At 37.5% G+C, this 22,153-nt stretch overlaps 1 protein-coding gene across 1 annotated transcript in view; it reads right to left on the minus strand.

Moving 5' to 3' along the window:
- Window positions 1–17,715: 17,715 nt before the first annotated feature.
- The window catches only part of LOC126419344 (uncharacterized), an 85,213-nt gene continuing 80,775 nt past the window's right edge, over window positions 17,716–22,153 (minus strand). The window contains exon 4 of the mRNA XM_050086529.1: window positions 17,716–18,525. Within this exon, the coding sequence (XP_049942486.1) occupies window positions 17,716–18,525 (810 nt within the window). The remainder of the gene's footprint in view (window positions 18,526–22,153) is intronic.

A 22,153-nucleotide genomic window follows, 5' to 3' on the forward strand; every position in this document is an offset into this window, starting at 1 on the left:
TGGGGGCCGCGTAATTAAACGCGTGCATTTCGGCCTCCTCTAGAAAAACAGTGTTGGCTCTTCTGCCAACACTACACTTCTATTCTCTTCTTGTCCAAACTATTTATCGTCCATGTTTCACTTCCATACATGGCTACACTCCATACAATAATGTTCACAAAATTCCCAGTTGTAATGGTACCTTTAACTACTAGCAAGGGAGCTGATGACCTCAGATGTTAAGCCCCATAGTGCTCAGAGCCATTTGAATTATTAGCACGGGCACCTTGGAAGTGTAGGTGAATTTTCCCCACAGCATAATACTGCCCCCACTAGTCTGTGTCCATGGTGTAAAGCATGTTTTGAGAATATGTTCACTGAGATGACAACTTATCTGGACACATCCATTGGCCTTGTCACAAGAAACATGATTCATCCAAACAGGCAACACTATTCCATTGATCCACCACCCAATCTCTATGATCCTTTGTGCAGTGCAGTTATTGTTTATGATGTCACTGGGTCAATGTGAGAACCATAGAGGCTGTCTACTGTGGAGCCCTACATCCCAACAATGTGCATGGATGAGTGTGCTCTCAAAACACTTGTGGGTGTACCAGCACTGTACTCTACCATAAGATCTGCCACTACTCATCCTCCTTTAGAATCAGGTAAGCCTCCAACCTCCACATTCCATGTTTAGGTGGGGACATCCATCACCTTGTCACCAATTCATTTGTTTCACCACTTTCCGTAGATGCTCACTACAGTAGTACATAAACAGCTGAACAGTTTTGACATTTCAAAGATACTCATTCCCAAAAGCCTGGGCATAACAATCTGCCCTTTGTTGAAGTCACTTATGTCAGTCAGTTTCCCCAGTTTCTGCTTGTGTTACTGCTGGAATGATTCTCTGTTCACCTCTGATCCATTTACATACTTTCCTCACAACATCACCAGGCAACATTCAGTCTCACAGTGGGCAGTCGTTATAATGTTTTGGCTCATCAGTGGAAACCTTCCAGCCCATTTCATTACTGGCAATGTTTTCAAAAGTGTTTGAAACGGTTATGTACAAAATGGACTTATAAACACTTAGTACAGAAAAATATTCTCATTCACGATCAGTTTGGATTTCGGAAAGGATTGTCAACTGATCAAGCTATATTCACTTTTACAGATGATATATTAGAATCAATAAATCAAAAGTTATTATCACTTGGAATATTCTGTGATCTGGCTAAAGCTTTTGACTGTTTTAAGCATGATATACTTATACAAAAATTAAAATATTATGGGATAACAGGAGTAGCAGGCTCATGGTTCACATCTTGTCTTTTTAATAGAAAACAACATGTGTCTGTATCAGGCTCACCACATAAGAATAGTCATTCAAAATATGAAATCATCAGACAAGGGGTGCTCAGGGTTCTATTTTAGGTCCCTTGTTGTTCCTATTATATATTAATGACCCTCCATATGCAGTGTCACAAAATGCAAATTTTGTCTTATTTGCAGATGATACAAGTATTGGTATATAAAACAGTACTTGTGATCTCCCTGAGCAATCAGCTGATGAAATATTTGTAAGTAACAATGGGTGGTTCACAGCAAATGGATTGTCACTGAATTTTGACAAGACCCAGTACATACAGTTTAGTTCCTCACAAAGAATAACTGACCCTATAAGTATAATGTATTCAAACAATGAAATTAAAGCTGCAGAAGATGTCAAATTTTTAGAGCTACAAATTGACCACAACCTAAATGGGTAAAACTCACACTCTAGACTTAATGAAACATCTTAGTTCAGCTACATTTGCAGTACACATGATAGGAGAAATAGGTGATTTAAAAATGAAGAAGTGGGTTGATTCGGCCTACTTCCATTCACCAATGAGTTATGGAATCATCTTTTGGGGAAACTTCTCTCACAAAGAGAACATTTTCAAAATTCAGAAACGAGTCATTAGAATTATATCTGGTGTCAGTCCTAGATCATTATGCAGAGACCTCTTTAAGAAACTTTGTATTCTAACTTCTACTTTTCAGTACATATACTCATTGATGTCCTTCGTCATTTCCAACATGTCTCTTTTTACACAAAGTAGTACAAAACATGATTATATTACCAGAACCAAAAACAATCTGTATAAGGACTATAAAAGCTTAACATTAGTACAAAAAGGAGTCAAATACATGGGCACTCGTATATTTAATAACTTACCAGAGCATATCAAAGCTCTTTTAAGTGCTAAAGATCAGTTACAGAGTGAATTAAAGAACTTCCTGTTGGCTCAGAGTGAATTAAAGAACTTCCTGTTGGCCAACACCTTCTACTCCATCAATAAATATCTTCACAAGGATTGTAGCTGCCAGTTTCTGTATCAAACTATTTGTTTTGAAATGTATTTTTTGTGCAAAAAAAAAAACATAAAATATCTTGCATTTCATTATGGTTTTCTTGCTCTTTGGATGCATAAAATTGTTTCATGGACCAAGTGCTGCCTACCACTGATCTACACATAATCTAAGGTGTTGGCTAGGTAACAGAAGATTTATTTTGTTTAGCTATATCATAACTGAGTTTGAGAGATTACATATTGCTTTCTCTTGTAGAAAGCCAAACTGAGCTGTTGTAAAAGTTTATGAGAAAGGTGGTGGTGGTGGTGATGATGATGATTCGTTTGTGGGGCGCTCAATTGGGCGTTCATCAGTGCCTGTACACATTTCCAATCTGAACACAGTCCAATCTCGCCACTTTTTATGAATGATGATGGAATGATGGGGACAACACAAACACCCAGTCCTCAGGCAGAGAAAATCCCCAACCCAGTCAGGAATCGAACGTAGGACCCCATGATCCAGAGGTAACGTGAGAAAGGTGGTTCCATATTCTTATATAAGATACTGCTTCCCAAAATTTAGAGAACACATAAGAGAGAGAGGGGTCTGCAATTAGATGTCATTTGCTTACTTGGCTTTTTGTCTAAATGGTTATCACTTGCACACATTTCAGTCTTTTAGGGAACACGTTTTGACTCATCAACAATTACAAACATTCTCAAGTGGACCACTATCAATTCAGCACAAGATTTTAGTAAATTGATTAAAATACCATCATCAGCAGAAGAATTACTGCTTTTCAGTGGCTTAATGATGGCTTTAATAACTGATTTATCAAACCTCATATCTGGTGGTTGAGTATGCAGTTTCTCTCTACCCGTCTAATGGAACTTCTAGATAGTCCATGCTTTGCTACTGTATTTTCAGCTCCTGTCGCAGAGAATTCATCACCTGTCTGCTGCTGTCACCAGGGAATTTAAAATCATTTGTATTAAGTAGTTCATTAGTTTCATGATTAGTAACATCCTAAACTTCCTCTGCTCTGTTATTGGAATTTTGAAATTTTTGTTCAATGTATGGTTTTAGCCTTTTTGACGATACAATGAAGAATTTAACAAAATTGCTTACAGTGCATTTTAGTCTTTTTATCTCCTCCACATGTCCAATGTAAACTGTCATTGTCAGATAACCCATTTGTTATGGAACACACATCTATTTTATGAATGACAGTTGGTTTTAGAAATAAATTATTAATCGTTGTTTTGCGATTAAATCAAGGATTGAAATCAGTAGCCCCTAAGGGGCCTCAGTCAGTAATATCAAAAATCACTTACAATAACTGCCCAGTTATATCAAAAAGGTCTTATTAGTACCAGCTCCAATTTTGTAATGGAGTTTAAAATATTTTCTGTTGTGTTCTCATACATTGTCAGAACCGCTATTCAAGCCAAATAGTGAGATACTTTTTTTGTTTCTCTAATGACTGTTGCATTTGTGCGTATAGTTATTCGGCAGTTATGGTTAAACTGAATGTTGCTGGGAATTAGTGGTGCAAGTAAAATACTGCCAGAAACATTGAGATGTGTGGGGTGACATTTATCACTCCCATGTGATATCACTCTCCTATTTGAACAACTCCTGCAGCTCTGCATCCACATGTTTGAAAAAGTTTCATACAGGGTTTGTCATATTGCTCCTACAGTGATACTGCCTTATTAGTGCGAGGAGCATTCCCAAAGACGTGCTTGATGTTATCCTCGATTTCATTGTTGTGGTCAGAGGTCAAACTGTTTCCAGCTCCCCCAACAATCAACATAGTTCTACAATATTGAGATCTTCCTCAGAGAGACAGGTGGCATGCACTTTGCTTCAAGAAATTAATTCTTCAATATACACAATCCAGAGACCAATTTACTAGTTCAGACGATCCCCTCACAAGAATATTCCCTAGTAGATACTTCTTCCTTGTCTTTTAAAACCTCTGACTACTTCTACCTTAAACTTACACTTTTTTCCCTATCTTGTCTGACCATTCCTCGACACCTCGTGTAGTCTGCCAATTATGGTCCATTGTTTCCAGAGCAGTGATGCTGATAATTATGTCTATACTAAAAACAGTAGGCATGTAGCATCTCTGGATCCTTTTGCTTGATTCTTACCACTGTCCAGTCATCTAGTCTATTCTTATTTCTGTGTTGGGGAAAAATCTCCAGTACAGAACAATTAAGGTAGGTGTTCCACAGGGATCCGTATACTATTCTTCACAATAGAAATGATTTTAGTAGTCTTAAAACTTGTGTTGCAAATACAACTGATCAAGTGTCCTATTGGTTTAAAGCAAATGTATTCTTGCTAAATGAAAATAAGACACAGCAAATGGTTTTTAGTCTAAAAGACAATCTTCCATCAGATGAGCCACATTATGTTAAATTTTTGGGTGCATATTTAGGTGATAATACAGAGTCCGCCAGAAAAATGTATATACACTTGAAGGAACAAAAAGTATTACTTATGTGTTTATTTTACATTTAATAACTGGTCACACATGTTGTACACCCTTCAGTTCAGCACACGGTTACTTTAAATGTTCAAAATTTTCACCATTGGTGGCTACACGCATAACAGAATGCTGAGCGGTCGTCGCAACTATGTCAGCCAATGTTAGTCACTGCACGTGTCACTGTAATCTCCTGGCAAAGTTCCTCCAGTACATGTGGCTTACATTGATAGATGTTATCTTTCTGAGTTCCTCACAAGTAAAAGTCCATAGGTGTTAGATCTGTTGACCGTGGAGGGAACTCAATGGTCCCTCTTCATCCAGTCCAATGCCCCGAAAAATTTTCTTGTTGGCTTGAAACCATAAAAAATTATCACTGAATGACACAGATGTATTTTTCCCTTCTCCTTAAGCACTGCTGTGTTGCTCCTCCAGTTATTGTTGGTTCTGCTGCTGCTGCTGCTGCTGTTCTTGTTGCTGTTGCTGCTTCTGATGATAATGATGGTGCTGCTGCTGTTTCACTTATTTCTGGAGTTTGTTGTTACACAACTGCTGTGCCTTTCTGTGAATTGTTAACATTTGGGGTGTCCACTTGCATTAATAAAATTTCAGACTTGTCTTGGAGAGGTGTAGCTTCACTGACAGCAGAGTTCACATTTGAATCTCCAGGTAACACACACTTCCTGTCCATGAGAGGTATGACTTTTCTATCATCACACCGCACATTTGAGATTTTATTTACTAGTTCTAAAATTTTTTGTTACTATTACATTTTTTCCAAGTACATTTAGACAAGAACTGTGTGTTGTGTGAAATCTTTTCCCTAAATTGCTAGTGTTCACAAATGTTACATTTTCAAACCTCCTGCAAATCTTTTGCATCTCTTTATTTGCAGTTTCAATTTCTTTATTTACACAGAACCATTCTATCAATTTGTAACAGTGTGGCACTGAAAAACCAATAACATATGTTCATCTCAGCTCATACAGTTTTCTTTTTAGTGAGATTAAGAGATCGTTTTTTTCATTCTTAGCGACATCATTTGATCTCGCCAGGAAGGTGGAAAAGTCCTTTTTGCTCAATGAGGAAATTTTTCTTGACTTATTGACATAGCAGCACTGAATTTTGCTCCTGGTTTTATTGTACAATTAAAATTAAAATTCTGACTGCTTGTACACCGAAATTAAGTAGCTATATTTTGTCCTTGGCTGTTGGCATACTGTTCAATTTTACTACTACTTGCCGTTCGAGATTACCTGTTTTCTGCCTACCTTTGCAGTAAGCAAAGTCTTGTTTGGCACTATTTATTATGCCTTTTTTGTTAACACACGTCGATATTGTCTCAGTAGAACAGCTTAATGGTGGAAGATTTTTGGTGAGCACTTTTGCATGTGATCTTTTACTTAACTGCTGCTGAAATATTCCATGTTTTACCTCATTCACAAAGTCGTTTGGTTTTCCACATGGTACACTCGAACTGTTAACAACACTGTCACAATCCATAGTTGAAAGAACATGAAAGTAATTTTCATTCACTACATTTATGTTTCTTTCACCGTTTTCTGTATCTTGTGTTATCTGTTTGTGTCTTTTGTACTTCACTTCCGTCCAATTCTCCGACATATTCGTACTTTCATGGCACAATTCTGTCATGTTCCGTTCACTTTTTTCTTCTTTAAGTTTCTTGATATTAATCTTCAAGGAACCGGTAATAAATTGTAAACTAGACACACGTTCCCTGAGCTTTGTAATTTCATCCTTACAACTGTCACAATTTTGCTTTTACACAGCAAAATATTGAAGGATAATTAAAAACAATGGTAGAAGATAGTGCCAGAAGTACGTAGTTTAAATAGATTAACAGTTATTAAATAATGCCTTAAAAGTAGTTGAAACAAATATAAAATTGAAAATCAAAGGAGTAAATATGAGGTCATAGTGGTGGCTGACAAATGGCAATCCTGCTGGTAGTTACTTAGTCATAGAGGAACCGGCTAGTGAAATTTTTATAAAGTTGTCATCACAGTATCATAAATTTTGTTCCTAGTGACAAGTTGTTCATTGAGACTCAATTCTTCATAATGTTTCAAAAATGTTATTTCAAATTCCTCTAGTAGAGTTAACTTTTTACCCTTAGTTCCACATGAAGAAACTGTTGTTGGTTTGGCGTGCCTGCAAACCTTCTTATGCTCCACAAATGACGATTAGTTTTTCACAGCCCCTTCTAGTAAGTGCTCATGAAAACAAGTTCTAACCTTACATCTCATCTGTCTGATGTATCCATGAGGGCACTGGTTGGATATCAATTTGTAGACCCCACAATTAGCAAAGCAATCTCTACCATGTAGTTCATCATGGATCAACTTCTTTTTAAGGAGATCTGCAAGCCTTTATGATATGTTACCCACAAATGGCAAAGTGATGTAAGTACACTCAGTCCTAATATGAGAATAGTGGAGCATATTATTCATACTGGCTAATTTCAAATAGTGCAATGTATCTACAAGGCTGGGGTTATAGCCATTAGAGTATGCAGTGTATATCAGTTACGAATTTTTAAAACCTCAAATGGATGATTTGAAACATATCGCATACTCTAACAACCTGCAAGAGAGACCACCTTTTTATTTGAAAATTTGACTGCTGTTGCTGAACCAGGCTGGAAATGGAGAGGATAAAAATGACTGACTTATGATACTTAACAGAAGAAACGCACACATGCACGCATGCATGCACCTCGTAGTCACCCAACCCCTACCTCTTTGCAGATGTACTACACATTTGCCATACATCTTCACAAACTTCCCCCCCCCCCCCCCCCACCCACCTATAGCCAATAGAATCAACAGCCTCAACAGACCAACAACCTCTGAAAACTTTAGTGTCACAGAAGTACGGGTCCCTTCCAAAGACCTCACCTGATGTCCCTCTCCTAAATTCAATCATGCTGGGCTTATAAGAGACCATCTCCCCTCCTCCCAGTCACTACAGTGCAAATACTTTTTGTCACCAATCCTACAAATCAGACTCAATACAAAACCAGTACTGAACCCTGCCTCACTCAGTTTACTCATCCACCTACCTGTGATCCCCACCCCCAGGTCATCGCCATATAACTTTGCAGAACTTCCTAGCCTTCATCATTCTCCAAATGCCTCAACATGGATATCTCTCTCTCTCTCTCTCTCTCTCTCTCTCTATCTATCTGTGTGTGTGTGTGTGTGTGTGTGTGTGTGTGTGTGTTTTTCTACATCTGGAAAAGGACTCTGACAGCTTACGATATCTAACAGTATTATTTCAATGTACCTGTCTGCCACTCAACACCACCTCTATGTGATCAGTAGCAATGTTCTATATCAAAAAATTGTTGTAATTATTTTTAGTAATTTAATTTTCTTCAGTTTATTTTATTAGGATTCTGTGAATTAGGTAATGACTCTTTTCATGACCAAATGCATTTGGTTCCCATGGTTCCACAGAACCAGAGGAAAAAAGTACCATAAAGTAAAAAGGGTGCAAGGAGAGAAGGTCTGTCATGAGTAGAACTCACCTGTCACCAGGGAAGTTCTAGCAGCTATGCTTTGTGATTCAGAAGGTGTGTCATTCACTGATGTTGTTCCTGACTAAATGACAATGATTGCAACATAGTACAGTAAGTTATTGGTTGTAGAAACAGTTAAACAAACGTGCCAAATGTAAACAAGATGCAAAATCCCCAAGATTGGCGATCTTTTACAGAAGCTCCAAATTTAACATGGACTTCAATGCAGGATGCTTATAAATTTCTCCAACAAAACTTTGTCTTGAAACCTGGCAGAAAATGCGAAGAGATTCTGCTCGTATGTGAAGTATGTTAGCGGCAAGAAACAATCAATGCCTTCTCTGCATGATAGCAATGGACATACTATCAAAGACAGTGCTGCCAAAGCAGAGTTACTAAACACAGTCTTCCAAAATGCCTTCACAAAAGAAGATGAAGTAAATATTCCAGAATTCAAACTGAAAACAGCTGCCAACATGAGTAACGTAGAGGTAACTATCCTCAGAGTAGTGAAGCAACTTAAATAAAAGCAAGTCTTCTGGTACAGACTGTATACCAGTTGGGTTCCTTTCAGAGTAAGCTGATGCATTAGGTCCATACAACCAATTGCTTGATGAAAGATCTGTACCTAAAGACTGGAAAGTTGCACAGGTCACACCAATATTCAAGAAAAGTACTAGGAGTAATCCACAGGCCCATATCATTAATGTCAATATGCAGCAGGATTTTGAAACACATATTGTGTTCAAACATTATGAATTACCTCGAAGAAAACGGTCTATTGACACACAGTCAACATGGATTTAGAAAACATTGTTTTGTGAAACACAACTAGCTCTTTATTCACATGAAGTGTTGAGTGCTATTGACAAGTGATTTCAGATTGATTCCATATTTCTGGATTCCTGGAAGGCTTTTGACACTGTACCACACAAGCAGATTTTAGTGGAACTGCGTGCTTATGGAATATCATCTGTTATGTGACTGGATTTGTGATTTCCTGTCAGAAAGGTCACAGTTCGTAGTAGTCGATAGAAAACCATAGAGTAAAACAGAAGTGATTTCTGGTGTTCCCCAAGGTATTTTATAGGCCCTTTGCTGTTCCTTATCTATATAAACAATTTGGGACACAATCTGAGCAGCCGTCTTAGGTTGTTTCCATATGACGCTGTCATTTATCGACTAATAAAGTCATCAGAAGATCAAAACAAATTGCAAAATGATTTAGAAAAGATTTTTGAATGGTGTGAAAATTGGCAGTTGACCCTAAATAATGAAAAGTGTGAGGTCATCCGGATGAGTGTTAAAATGAATCCATTAAACTTTGGTTACATGATAAATAAGTCAAATCTAAAGACTGTAAATTCAAGTAAATACCTAGGAATTACAATTACGAACAACTTAGATTGGAAGGAACACACAGAAAATGTTGTTGGGAAGGCTAACCAAAGAGACAGAATCTTCTCACGAAATTCCAATCACCAACTTTCTCCTCCAAATGCGAAAATATTTTGTTGGCACAGACCTACATGGGGAGAAATGATCATCACAATACAATAAGGGAAATCAGAGCTTGTACAGATAGATATATGTGTTCTTTCTTTCTGCGCACTATACAAGATAGGAATAATAGAGAATTGTAAAGGTGGTTTGATGAACCCTCGGCCAGGTACTTAAATGTGATTTTCAGAGTATCTGTGTGGATGTAGATTGGTTGACATGGACGCTGCCTATTGCAGGAAAGAACTGGGAAAGCATTCCTCACATCTGCTTCAGCATGACAACTCTAGCCTCTAAAAACGCTCCTTACAGTCTTGTTTTACCCTCATTTGAATTCACATAGATGAGGGAAAAATGAGCAACAGCAGTTGTCTTCATTACTTGTGCAGATCTCTAAGTTGTTTGGTGAAGGGATTAAGAAAATACAGTAGAGTCCCACTATTCTGAAAATCTGCCTATTCTGAACAGAGTTCAGAAAAAATACCAATTTTCTTAACTTAAAAACAAGATAAATTAAGACATTTATACAAAGAAGTTAAACAGACATACATAAGGCCTAAACTTGATGAAAATGCATGAAAACTTATTGGAATGAAAGCTGGTTGCTTCCAGTACAGTACATAATGTACACTTAGACTCCATTAATAAAATTCTGCAGAATCATTTTCAATCACTGCTAAACACAGAAGAATACTAATTTACACATACTCAAGACATAAAGTTAGTCATTTTCTTTTGACAAAGAGCACTGAATCAACTTGAGGATGTAATGTTCTGCCAGCGTAGCATGAACATATCATCATTTGGTGTTCATGAAGTGTGCTGTTCAACATAGTATAAGGCGAGGTCAAGAGCATTTGCCACAAATGTGTGTGACACGAGTTCCATTTGAGTGTTCACCTCCTCCTTGCTTTCCTCTGACTCAATATGAGCTGATGAGCCCTGCACCATTGCTACGACGTCTTCATCTCCATACTCCTGGTGGCCATTGATGTTGACAGTAGTTCACTCCTCAAGACAGCTTTCTTCTGTGTCCACTGCCACAGTTTTTCTTGACTAGTGAAAGAAGTCACAGTCTTTCACTGGTGTAAAAATTGTTTCAACAAATTCCAATGTAGGCCAGAGATTTTTCCCTGATTTTTGTAATGCATCTTTAGTGGTGTTATCCCATGCTTCAGCCAACCACTAAAACACAACTTTTATAGTAATTTTCTTCAGTTTTTGCAGGATTGTGATTTCGTTTTCATCCTCTTCAAGTATGGTGTGAAGCAGCATTTTTGTTTTACGGTCTGCAACATTCCCTGGTCCACAGGCTGAAGAATTGAAGTTACATCTGATGGCAGAAAAACTGCTTTGACATCACCACAAACAAGTTTCATTTGTTCTGGGTGGATGGAGCATTGTCTATAAATAGCAGAACAAGATTAGACAGTCCATTTTCTCTATTGAATGCAGTCACTTTAGGAACTAATTGGTGCTTGAACCATACCTTGAACAAGTCACACTCAATCCAAGCATTTTTTTTTTATTCTTATAATACACAGGGAGTGAATTGACATTAATGTTTTTGAACACTCCTGGTTTTGACGATTTGTCTATTACCATCAACAGAAGCTAGCTTGTTGCCAAGGCACTGCTGCAAGCTAAGACAGTTGGACATTGTTTGCCCATTTTAAACCCTGGGGCATTTCCCTTCTTATGAAGCAAGACTTGTGATAGAAAAAGCCTTAAAATTTAGACCGATTTCATCTGTGTTGTAAACTTGCTGTGGTGAGCAGTTTTGAGAAAAAACAAGATATTTAAATTCTTGTAAGTAATTGGCAGCTGCTTCATTGTCAGCTGACAGCTTCTCCCCAGTAATCATGACCTGTCCAATTCCGTGTCTTTTCTTCCAAAGATGCAAAAAACCACAGCTAGCTGAAAATGATGGGTCACAATCCATAAGCTCGTTCAGTTGAAGTGTCTTTTTTTTTTTACCAAAGACCCAGAAATAGGGATTCCTTTCTGTCTTTGAGTGAACCACAAGAATAAGACCTTGTTAAGTTTTTCATATGATGACACGGTTGTTTTTTGCCACTTCTCAAGAGTTATTTCACTTGAAGCAGAATGAAACCGCCCAATTTTAACGCAGTTTCCTTCCCAGTCATTAATCATTGCTTTCTGACACCATATTATTTAGTATCACTTTCTCCCTTGTCCAGTCTTTGTAACACCTCAAGTTTTCGTTTTAAAGTACATGAAGAATGACCTTGTTTACTTGTCATGTTTAATGTTTTAGGGTTGAAGTCAAGGTCTACAAATATAAATAAAAAATGCAGAGTGATTCAGTAAAGTAACTCAATACTCACGGAACAAAACTTAGCAATAAATTTGCAATAATGTGTTTGGATAGCATCAAGATGGCGCCTATAGAGAAAGTACGTGTAGGTTCAGCTCCCAGTTATGAAGATAAAAGTAATAGTAATTGTAAATTGTGTATCAGAAAAGTTCGTAAAGAAATTCAGTGTAGAACCTGCAAGTATTGGTTTCATGAAAATTGCTGCAAGATCAACTTAAAACTCGTAACTGATGCCTATTTGTGGACCTGTGAGCTGTGCATAGCAGCCAGGTGTGAAAGTAAATTTTCAAACATTATCAAAAATAAGGACGAAATAATCAGAATGCTAAAACCGATACTGAAGTGCTAGAAGTGAAATACGCTGTCCTCCAAGACCAATATACAGCTCTACAAAACAGTAGTGCTTCAACAGTGTGTGTAGATCGGTGTTATGTACGTTGTGAAAACGTAACCGTCAATGACGCCACATTCATATACAAGAAAGGAAACCCACAAGTGAATAAAGAAGCCTCAACAGTGGACAAAGTTCAGTGCTTGATAAACAGTGATAATTCAAATAACAAAAACAGTGCATCTAAAATTGTAGTAGACGGCAACACGTGTACACAAAACACGCGTGGTTGCATAAGAAAAAGTTCCGATCGTGTACGTAAACAAACACAATGGAAAAATAACGTAAAAATATTTGGAGACAGTCATGCTCGCAATATTTCGACATACATGTCGAACTCTGCTCAAGATGGTTCGTGTATATCAGCAATTGTTAAACCAGGAGCAAAATTCATGAATGTGGTAGAAGACATACACACAGAATGTGCTAAATTCACGGAAAAAGACTGTGTTGCGATAATCGCAGGAGCAAACGATGTTTATTGCAACGAGGCCAGCACTTTCATTAAAAAGCTACTCGTATTGCTGCAGTTATTACAGCATACAAACATAATACTAACAACTGTGCCCACGAGATATGACCTGGCAGACTGGTCTTGTGTGAACAGAGAAATTCGCCTAACGAATAGTAAACTGAAACACTTTTGCACTAAGTTTACGAATGTGACACTACTGGATACAGACAGGTATGAGAGACACTGCTTCACAAAGCATGGACTACATCTAAATCAGTTTGGCAAAAATAAACTAGCAGCAGACATTGGAAAAGCTTTTTATGAAATAATAGGCCTAAACAATAACAATCATGAAAGCAGACCAGTCATAGCCCTAACTAACGAGGGAAACTAGTGAGCTGGGCCAACTCTAGCAGGATTTGGTCCAGTAACAAAAATCTGCAACAAGTAATTAATACACAAAATGGCTCTGAGCACTATGGGACTCAACTGCTGTGGTCATAAGTCCCCTAGAACTTAGAACTACTTAAACCTAACTAACCTAAGGACAGCACACAACACCCAGCCATCACGAGGTAGAGAAAATCCCTGACCCCGCCGGGAATCGAACCCGGAAACCCGGGCGTGGGAAGCGAGAACGCTACCGCACGACCACGAGATGCGGGCATTAATACACAAACGAAAGTTCACTCAAACAGCAATACAATTAAAGACAAACAAAAGTTAACAATGTTTCATCAGAACATAAGAGGCCTATACTGCAAGCTGGATCAGTTCACAGTAAATATAGAAGACACAAAAGCTATAAACAGTGCCCACATTCTGTGTCTAACAGAACACATCACTGCTGGTATTGAAGTGGTCCCTATTCCCAACTATGTTTTGGCAACGTCTTATTGCAGGAACTATATGGACAAAGGAGGAGTAGCTGTATATGTAAAAAACAATGTCTTGTTCACGGCAATAAATGTACAAAGATTCTGCTTTGAGCTACATTTTGAAGTATGTGCTATAGAGGTGCCAGACACTGTCTCCAGATTAACAGTTGTGGCAGTTTACAGGGCACCATCTGGTAATTTTAAAGTGTTTGTTAAACAATTAGATACTCTTTTGTTGTACTTAAGTAGAAAAAATAGGGGCATGGTAGTTGTTGGGGATTTCAACATAGATTTCTTGGTTAATTCTCCCTGCAAGGTGGAGTTTGAAAATCTCATGTGCACGTACAACCTTGTTCCCGTGGTTAGCTCGCCCACCAGAACCACAACCTCTTCCAGTACTCTCATTGATAACGTTTTTGTTGATCAGAGTAAAGTCAACCATATTAATATTGAAATGGTTATAAATGGTCTGTCTGACCATGACGGACAATGAGTTACTTTCAACAGCTTGGGAATTCCTCTGAGTGACACCTCACTTAGATGGAAAACAGTAAGGAAAATAAGTGAGGAAGCTATTCAAACGTTCAGATCATGTCTTCAGCATACTGACTGGACACCTGTTTATCTAGCAGAAACTGCTAATTCAAAATACAATTTATTCACAAATGAGATAGCAGGTACCTTTGAAACTGTATTTCCAAAAAAGTCATACAGAGTCCAACCTGCTAGGTCTGCAAAAAAAAAAAACATGGCTCACTGTCAGAGAAAAAGACAACTCTACATAGCATCAAAGACTTCTAACAACTCTGCTCAGCTAAAACATTATAACCTCTACTGTAAAATTCTTGCCAAAGTAATTAAAAACTCTAAAAGTATGTGTATAGCATCTGAAATTACTAATTCTGAAAATAAAATTAAAACAATCTGGACTGTGATAAAGAGGGAAACAGGGACTGTAAACTACATCAAAAACAAAAATATTGTTTTAACTGTTGACAACTCAGAGATAACTAATAGTGAGGAAATTGTTGAAATCTTTAACCAACATTTTTTAACTGTCTCAACACAGATAAGTTGCCATGGTTCTGTAGATAAAGCTGCCTGTATAATGAAAAATAATTTTGCAGAACCTTTCAGTCAAATAAGTGTGCTTCCCATTACTGCCAATGAAATCAAAAAAATCATACAGTCTTTGAAAAATACACATTTTGCTGGTATCGACGATATTTCAAGCAAGCTGTTGAAGGCTTGCTGTAGTGAAGTGACCGAAGTCTTGTCTCACATCTGCAACACATCCATGCAACAAGGAGTGTTTCCAGACAGAATGAAATACTCTGTTGTCAGGCCCCTGTACAAAGCAGGGGATGCTACAAATGTGTCAAAGTATCGCCCTATCTCTCTATTAACAACATTTTCAAAAGTCCTAGAAAAAGCTCTGTACAACAGGATTGTGGCACACCTTGGTGACCTGAACATCATTAACAGTCAGCAGTTTGGTTTTCAAAAGGGAGTTTCAATAGATAACGCAATTTTCTCATTCACAGATGATGTTCTAGAGTCTATAAACAGCAAGAGGCTGCCAATTGGTGCCTTATGCGACCTATCAAAGGCGTTCGACTGTGTAGATCACCAGATACTCTTCAAGAAGGCCTGTCATTATGGAATTACAGGACCTGTAGGGAACTGGTTAAAATCATACCTCGAAAATAGGAAGCAGAAGATTATTCTAGATGTTTCAGATAGTGTATCACAATATATAGTGGACTCTGAGTGGGGAATTGTGCAGCATGGAGTGCCACAGGGATCAGTGCTTGGGCCTTTGCTGTTCCTCATATATGTTAATGACCTGCCTTTATCCATCAATAAGCAGTGTAAATTTACAATGTTCGCTGATGATACGAGCATTGTGGTGGATAATGTGTCAACTACTGACTTAGAATCCGAGGTCAATGATATCCTTAAAGAAGTTCTGGGTTGGTTTAGTATTAACTCCCTTTCAATAAACCTGGGAAAAAAAATAAAAAATTATCCAGTTCCAGACAACCCACAAAAACCCAAAAGAAATAGTTATCACACAGAATGATCAGATGATAAAGCAAGTGTACTTATCAAAATTCCTAGGCGTATACGTGGACAGCAAAGCTGAACTGGGAACATCACGTTCTACAAACACTAAAACGGCTGACGTCGGCAACATTTGCTTTACGAATTTTGTCACGCTTCAATGACATTACCATCTCAAAGTCAGCTTACTTTGGCTATTTTCATTCAGTCATGTGTTATGGCATCATCTTCTGGGGCAATACACCTGCCACAAAGAAAATCCTCACAGCACAAAAAAGAGAAATAAGAATCATTTGTGGTGTACCCCCATGACCCTCATGTCGAAATCTTTTTGAACAACTTGAAATACTGACAGCAACATCTCAGTATATATATTCACTGATGTGCTTCATAATAAATAACCCCACTCTGTATGAAACGAATTGCCTACATCATGAACATAACACCAGAAGAAAAGAGGATTTCCACTGTGAGTTAAAGAACTTGACACTTATTCAGAAAGGGGTAAAGTACGCTGGAACGAAAATTTTCAATTCCCTACCCAACAGCATCAAAAGTATAAGGAGTAGTACATCAGTATTTAAACGCAGCTTGAAAAATTATTTACTTGAGACCTCACTTTATTCACTTGAGGAATTCTTTCAGAGAAATAAGTAAAACCCAGATTGGAAAGATGTTTTTAAATTTTTTGACACTGTTTACTGTTAAACTAATGTAATAATGCCCTAATGTAAAAATTCCTGTTTTCCTCATTTCCATTTTTGGGTCACTTTTAAAGCCAAAGTGGGAAGTTTTGATTACTGTTCAAGATTAAAATAGATGCAATAATGCCCTAAATATGAAACTGCTATCTTCACATTTATGTTGACTAGTTTTTAAGCTAATAAGTATGACTTTTGTGCACTGTTATTAATATTGTTATAATATATAACAATGTCTTTACTCTATGTATTTTATTATGTACATTGACACGTTCCACATCTGAGTGACTTGCTCACATGTACAGATCTATGGAAAAAGTATATAAATAAATAAAATAAAATAAATAAACGTGGGAAGAAGAGGGATAGGTAGGGCACCTGTGCTATGAATCGTCGAAGATCACTAGCAGATGTCCCCGCACTTAATTTATACCTTAACAAGTCAATGTACTAATATTATTCATGAGATCTGCCTATTCTGAATACCAGCTAAGCCAAACAGTGTTCGGTCTCAATTGGCTAGGAATAGCAGAAATCTACTGTACACGTCTGGTAGATAAAAATGTGTTTTTTTGAAGGTAACTTTATACAAAATAATATATTGCTGTTATAAATTTATTCATCACAAGCAAATTTATAAAAACATATCCCTCAAAGCTGTTTGCCAAATTAATTTTTGCATCCAACACTGAAATCAGCAGAAATCACATAAAGGAGGTAAGTCTCAATGCAGTCATTAAATATCAAGGCCCAAATATTAAGAATTTACTAACTTCATCTTTAAAAGGAAATAAAATTCACAAACTGTAATTTATTGCATTTTGGAGTTTATTGGGTTTTGGAATTATTTTTACCAAAAGTTTAAGAAACTTATACATTAATGTAAGTAATGAAAATAGTAAAGTTTATCATACTTTTTACTGAATTTTGTGGTCAGCATCACCTTTTATATTCACTGAAACACACATTTCAATAATATTTGAAAACTTGTTAGAGACTTTTAATTCACCATTACTATCAAAATGTTTATGTTGAATGCTGTAGCATATTATAAGGTGGAGCACTGAGTTGTAGAATGGGTTCCTCATAAATCTCCTGGATTAAAAATGAAACATCTGTTCTTGTAGAATCTTCTGAGAATTCAGAAGTGGTAGATGATCCATTGATGTCGTCTTTGCCACATACGACCAACGATATTAACTGGCCCTTCTCTACACTGTTTTGAAAGTTCTGTTGCTCATTAGTTTCTTCTTCATTTACAGCAGAATCCTGTTGTAAATTGTCAGTATATTCATTCAGGGATCTGGAAACCTCTGTATCTTCAGTCGCCTTTTTGTTATAGATATATTCATTACACCTATTATGAAAACCTGAGATGCTAGCCTGCTGTATGCATTCCTGTGGTGCTTCTTTCCGACATTCCAGACTGTCTGAGAAGGCATCTCTCTGAACAACAGTATGCTGTTCTTCGTCATGCTTTGTGATTTCATCACAACTCTCTACCCCTCCTGTTAAATAGGGGTGTGCAGACTTATTGTTTTGCTGACAGTTCAAGTTTATGAAAGTTTGCACTGAATCTGTATCCCGAACCTCTGATACAGAAGAACTTGTGGGTTCTAGGGTGCTAGATGTATGTGACTGCCTGTCAGAAACAATTCTTGTTCCTTTTTGCTGTTGTAAAAACAGCTGCTTGATTGTGTGTAAATCAAATTCTTTTTCTGAAAGTCTCATTTGTTCAGCTTCCACATCCAAATTCTTTGCACAGAAGCTGTTATCATTACAATGATATTTGGAGCCCCTGTCTTTCAGCAGCTCCTCAAGCTCCCAAATTAAACCCTGAAAACAAGAGAAGAATGTCAAGTATAACATACTTAAGAGTGAATTAAAATACAAGGGTAAAATATGCCATCTTTTTAGGCTGATTATTAAAGCACAAGCAAAATAAAAACACTTCAGCAACACCTTCAGAGCAAAAATTTGATAAGGAATGAATGAAACTCATGCACATAAAAACTATGAATACACACAACATTACTCAGAAGAGAATCAGAACTGTTCATGTTCTGACATAGCCACAAATGGCCAAGCAATTAAAAGTTGGCAGCTGCTAAATAGTAGCCTGCACTAGTGGCAATCATTAGATAATGGAAAGCAAAAAGTTTCAATAAATACACTGCTCCTTCTATTATTGTTGTTTTATTTAGTGCCTCAAAGCTTTTTCTGTGTACAGACTTAGCTTGTAACACAGCAAGATAGGCCCATTGTACAACATGTTTTCATACCACAGCCGACTTTAATATAATTATTTTTTCTTTGTTTTATGTCATTCTGTTAAAAACACATAAAAAAATAAAAAATAACAGTTAATTCTTACTACTGCACTGTTTCATTAAAATTGCTGTTCACTGGATACTTTTCAAACTACTGATGATGATAGTAAATTTCGTTCTTATGGAATGGGAGGAGACAGTGGTCATGTGTGCATGAGGTGTGCTTGCTTGTGTGAATATATGTGTGTGTTTTCCTTTTTCCTTTCTGAAGAAGGCTTTGGCTGAGAGCTCAATGCATAACCCTGTTTTCTTTTGCTTGCCTCCCTTTCAGTGCGTCGTCTTTATGATGAGTAGCAATCTATCCTTCCCATAATATTGTTGCTATTCCACCCTGGACCTTTGATTGTTTGATCTTGCCATACATGTGAAGACATGAAGAAATGATGAGAAACAGGGAATAATACTTCATTGCTACTTTTTCTGATAGTAAAACAAAAGACTACAATGTGTTTGGAAACTGAGAAGAAAATTGTATTTTGCTGTGTGATTTGATTTATATTTGAACTCCATACTCTGCTCAGAAGCAGTATATTTAATTTTGTGAATTTAATATAGTTCTTATAGCTTTCACTGCAGACACAGAAATGGATAGATGGCAGGTTGAAACTAACAAAACCTCAATGAGCTGTAGGGAATTATGTTATAATAAGAGACCAGTCCCGAAGATGCTATAACCTATATATCATTAAAGAACATAGTAAATGTGGAAGGACTGTCACAACAAGGATTCTGTCACTGTCTGCAATGGACTGGATGGGATAACTGAAAAATGATTTAATGATAGTGATGGAAGAAAAGTCAAAATCTGATGACACATGTTTGATGGACTGTTTCCCGCCAGGAAAAGATGGCATGCAGATGATAATTTGATGATTTGTAATGGAAATAGTGCAGTGTTAGGTACCACCAGAATATTGACATGTGAAGTGCAACAGGTGATTTCAACCACATCCAAAGTCACATATGGAACATTCATTTACTAAATATTGATGTCCAGATATGATATATATATATTGAACTTACTGGGAAATACATGTAACAATAGAAGCAAACAATACCGAAAGTCAATAATAATAAACAACCAACATGAGTAAAAATGCTGTGGAAATAACAACAATGTAATAATGTCCTATGTATTGAAATGTGCTGCTGACATTGGTAGGAATGAATGTTATTATCTGGCTCTTTGGTAATTTGCAAAAATGTAATCACAAACAATGAATGATGCAATATAATTTATCAAACATTACGATGGTCATATTTCAATGTAATATTAACCCAAATGTATTACTATTAAATGTTCTTAAGCTTTTCATGTTTTCAAAGCTACAGAAACAAGTTAATTTGTTAAAACTGTACAGTTCATGATGAAGGAATTATTAGGAAATATGTAAACAAATCTAACTTCCTGATAGCCAAGTTTTGCCTCTATCATGAAATTCTATACTTAATTTCATCTCTCATTATATATGGTAGGAACTCTTTATTAACTAGTTTGGCCATAATTAAAGAAAGATGTAACTGAATTGTTAAATTGAACATCTCGTATTTCACTATGAGAACATAAAAATTACTGTGACCTTTGTATTTAGAAATATTTACTTGTAAATTAGAAGTATTTTGCCATCCATTTGTCAGTTCAAAGTGAAAATTTTAATTGTAACCCCACCTGATGAACTATTTGCAATGTTAGCTGTTTTCATGAACAACAACAAATTCTTTTACACTTCAGCAGATTTTGAAATGATGTTACATTTCAAAGGAGTGGAGGATCTGGGATTCTAAATAAGACAAACTGCAGTGCTGATATAAATTTCAAGTTTTAGGTGCATCAGGGAGCCCACAGAAAGACAAGGAATATAATGTCAATGGGAAACTGATGACAACATCTGTGTGTAATCTGCTAACATCTAACTAAATGCAACCATGTTACCACAGCAGACTGTAACCTTATCTGCATGACACAGTTTTCATGTACTGGAAAACAGAAGATATTTCAAAACAATTTTTTTGAATACGAACAGCAGTGCACACACAATAAAGTAGGTTGTATAGGAAAAAAGTTTATTTTGAGTAATACAAAACTATCATGTGTGGCAAAGTAAATAGTGAATTGTTTACTCCCCTGTGGCGGGCAGTCATCGACCACCGGAATAGAGCAGAGTGGTATCTCTGCGCACTGACACACTCTTAGGACACGGGTCTTGGTGCACGCCTTTGTGCAGTTGTGTTTAGGTTTCAACCGGTGATGCTAGCGAGGCTTGTTTATGTGTGTATATGTGTAATTGTGCAGTTAGAATAAATACGAGTTTCATACAAGTGGTGTTCAGGTTATTACGGCAGCTAAGTGACCCGATTCCCATAATGGTGACCCCGGACTTTTTCGATACGACCACAGAACACACGTTTCTCATTTTTCCTCCTGCCACCGTTACGCACTGATGAACCACCACGTGATTTGTGACCTGGAACTTGCCATGAGTTTGCCTACAATATCATTCGTGGACAAATTGCCGGTAATTCAGCCATCGATGGCTCTGACTGCAGTGTTAAACCTGTGTGCACAACATAACCCCACTAGTACAGTCCATGCACCGTGGCCCACACATGTTGCAGTGCATCCAAGCGTGTGGCAGTTTCCAGACTTCATACCGCAGGTGAAACAAGAACTTCCCTCACCACAGTGCTCAGCAACACCCTGTATGAATATGTTACATACCAGCCCGACACACGACCAGGTACTTTCGCCCGAAGCGCATACCGCTATGTTCCCGACATACCAACAGCATGCGACCGCATTTGCAGCAGCTGCGTTTGCTCCCGTGCTGTGTGTGTCATGTGGTCAGAGGCCTAATTGCGCTACAGTACAGACACTCGACCCTATACCAGTTTCCGGGCCTCCGCTGCCCCCCCCCCCCTCCCCCATCGCCATCTTCCCACAACACCACAGCAGCCACCTGTAGGGCAGTTTCAGAAGCTGCCACAACTACAGAAGGACAACGCTGTGTCATAGTTTGTGTTAGTGGACAATATTCTGGACATTCACGGAGTGTGGGGAGACAACGCACATTTCATTTGTTTAATTACCCACCTCCACGACGAACCGGACCTGGTCAGTGACCTATTGCTCTCGC

The sequence above is a fragment of the Schistocerca serialis genome, chromosome 9 (assembly GCF_023864345.2).
Source record: "Schistocerca serialis cubense isolate TAMUIC-IGC-003099 chromosome 9, iqSchSeri2.2, whole genome shotgun sequence".
NCBI lineage: Eukaryota > Metazoa > Arthropoda > Insecta > Orthoptera > Acrididae > Schistocerca > Schistocerca serialis.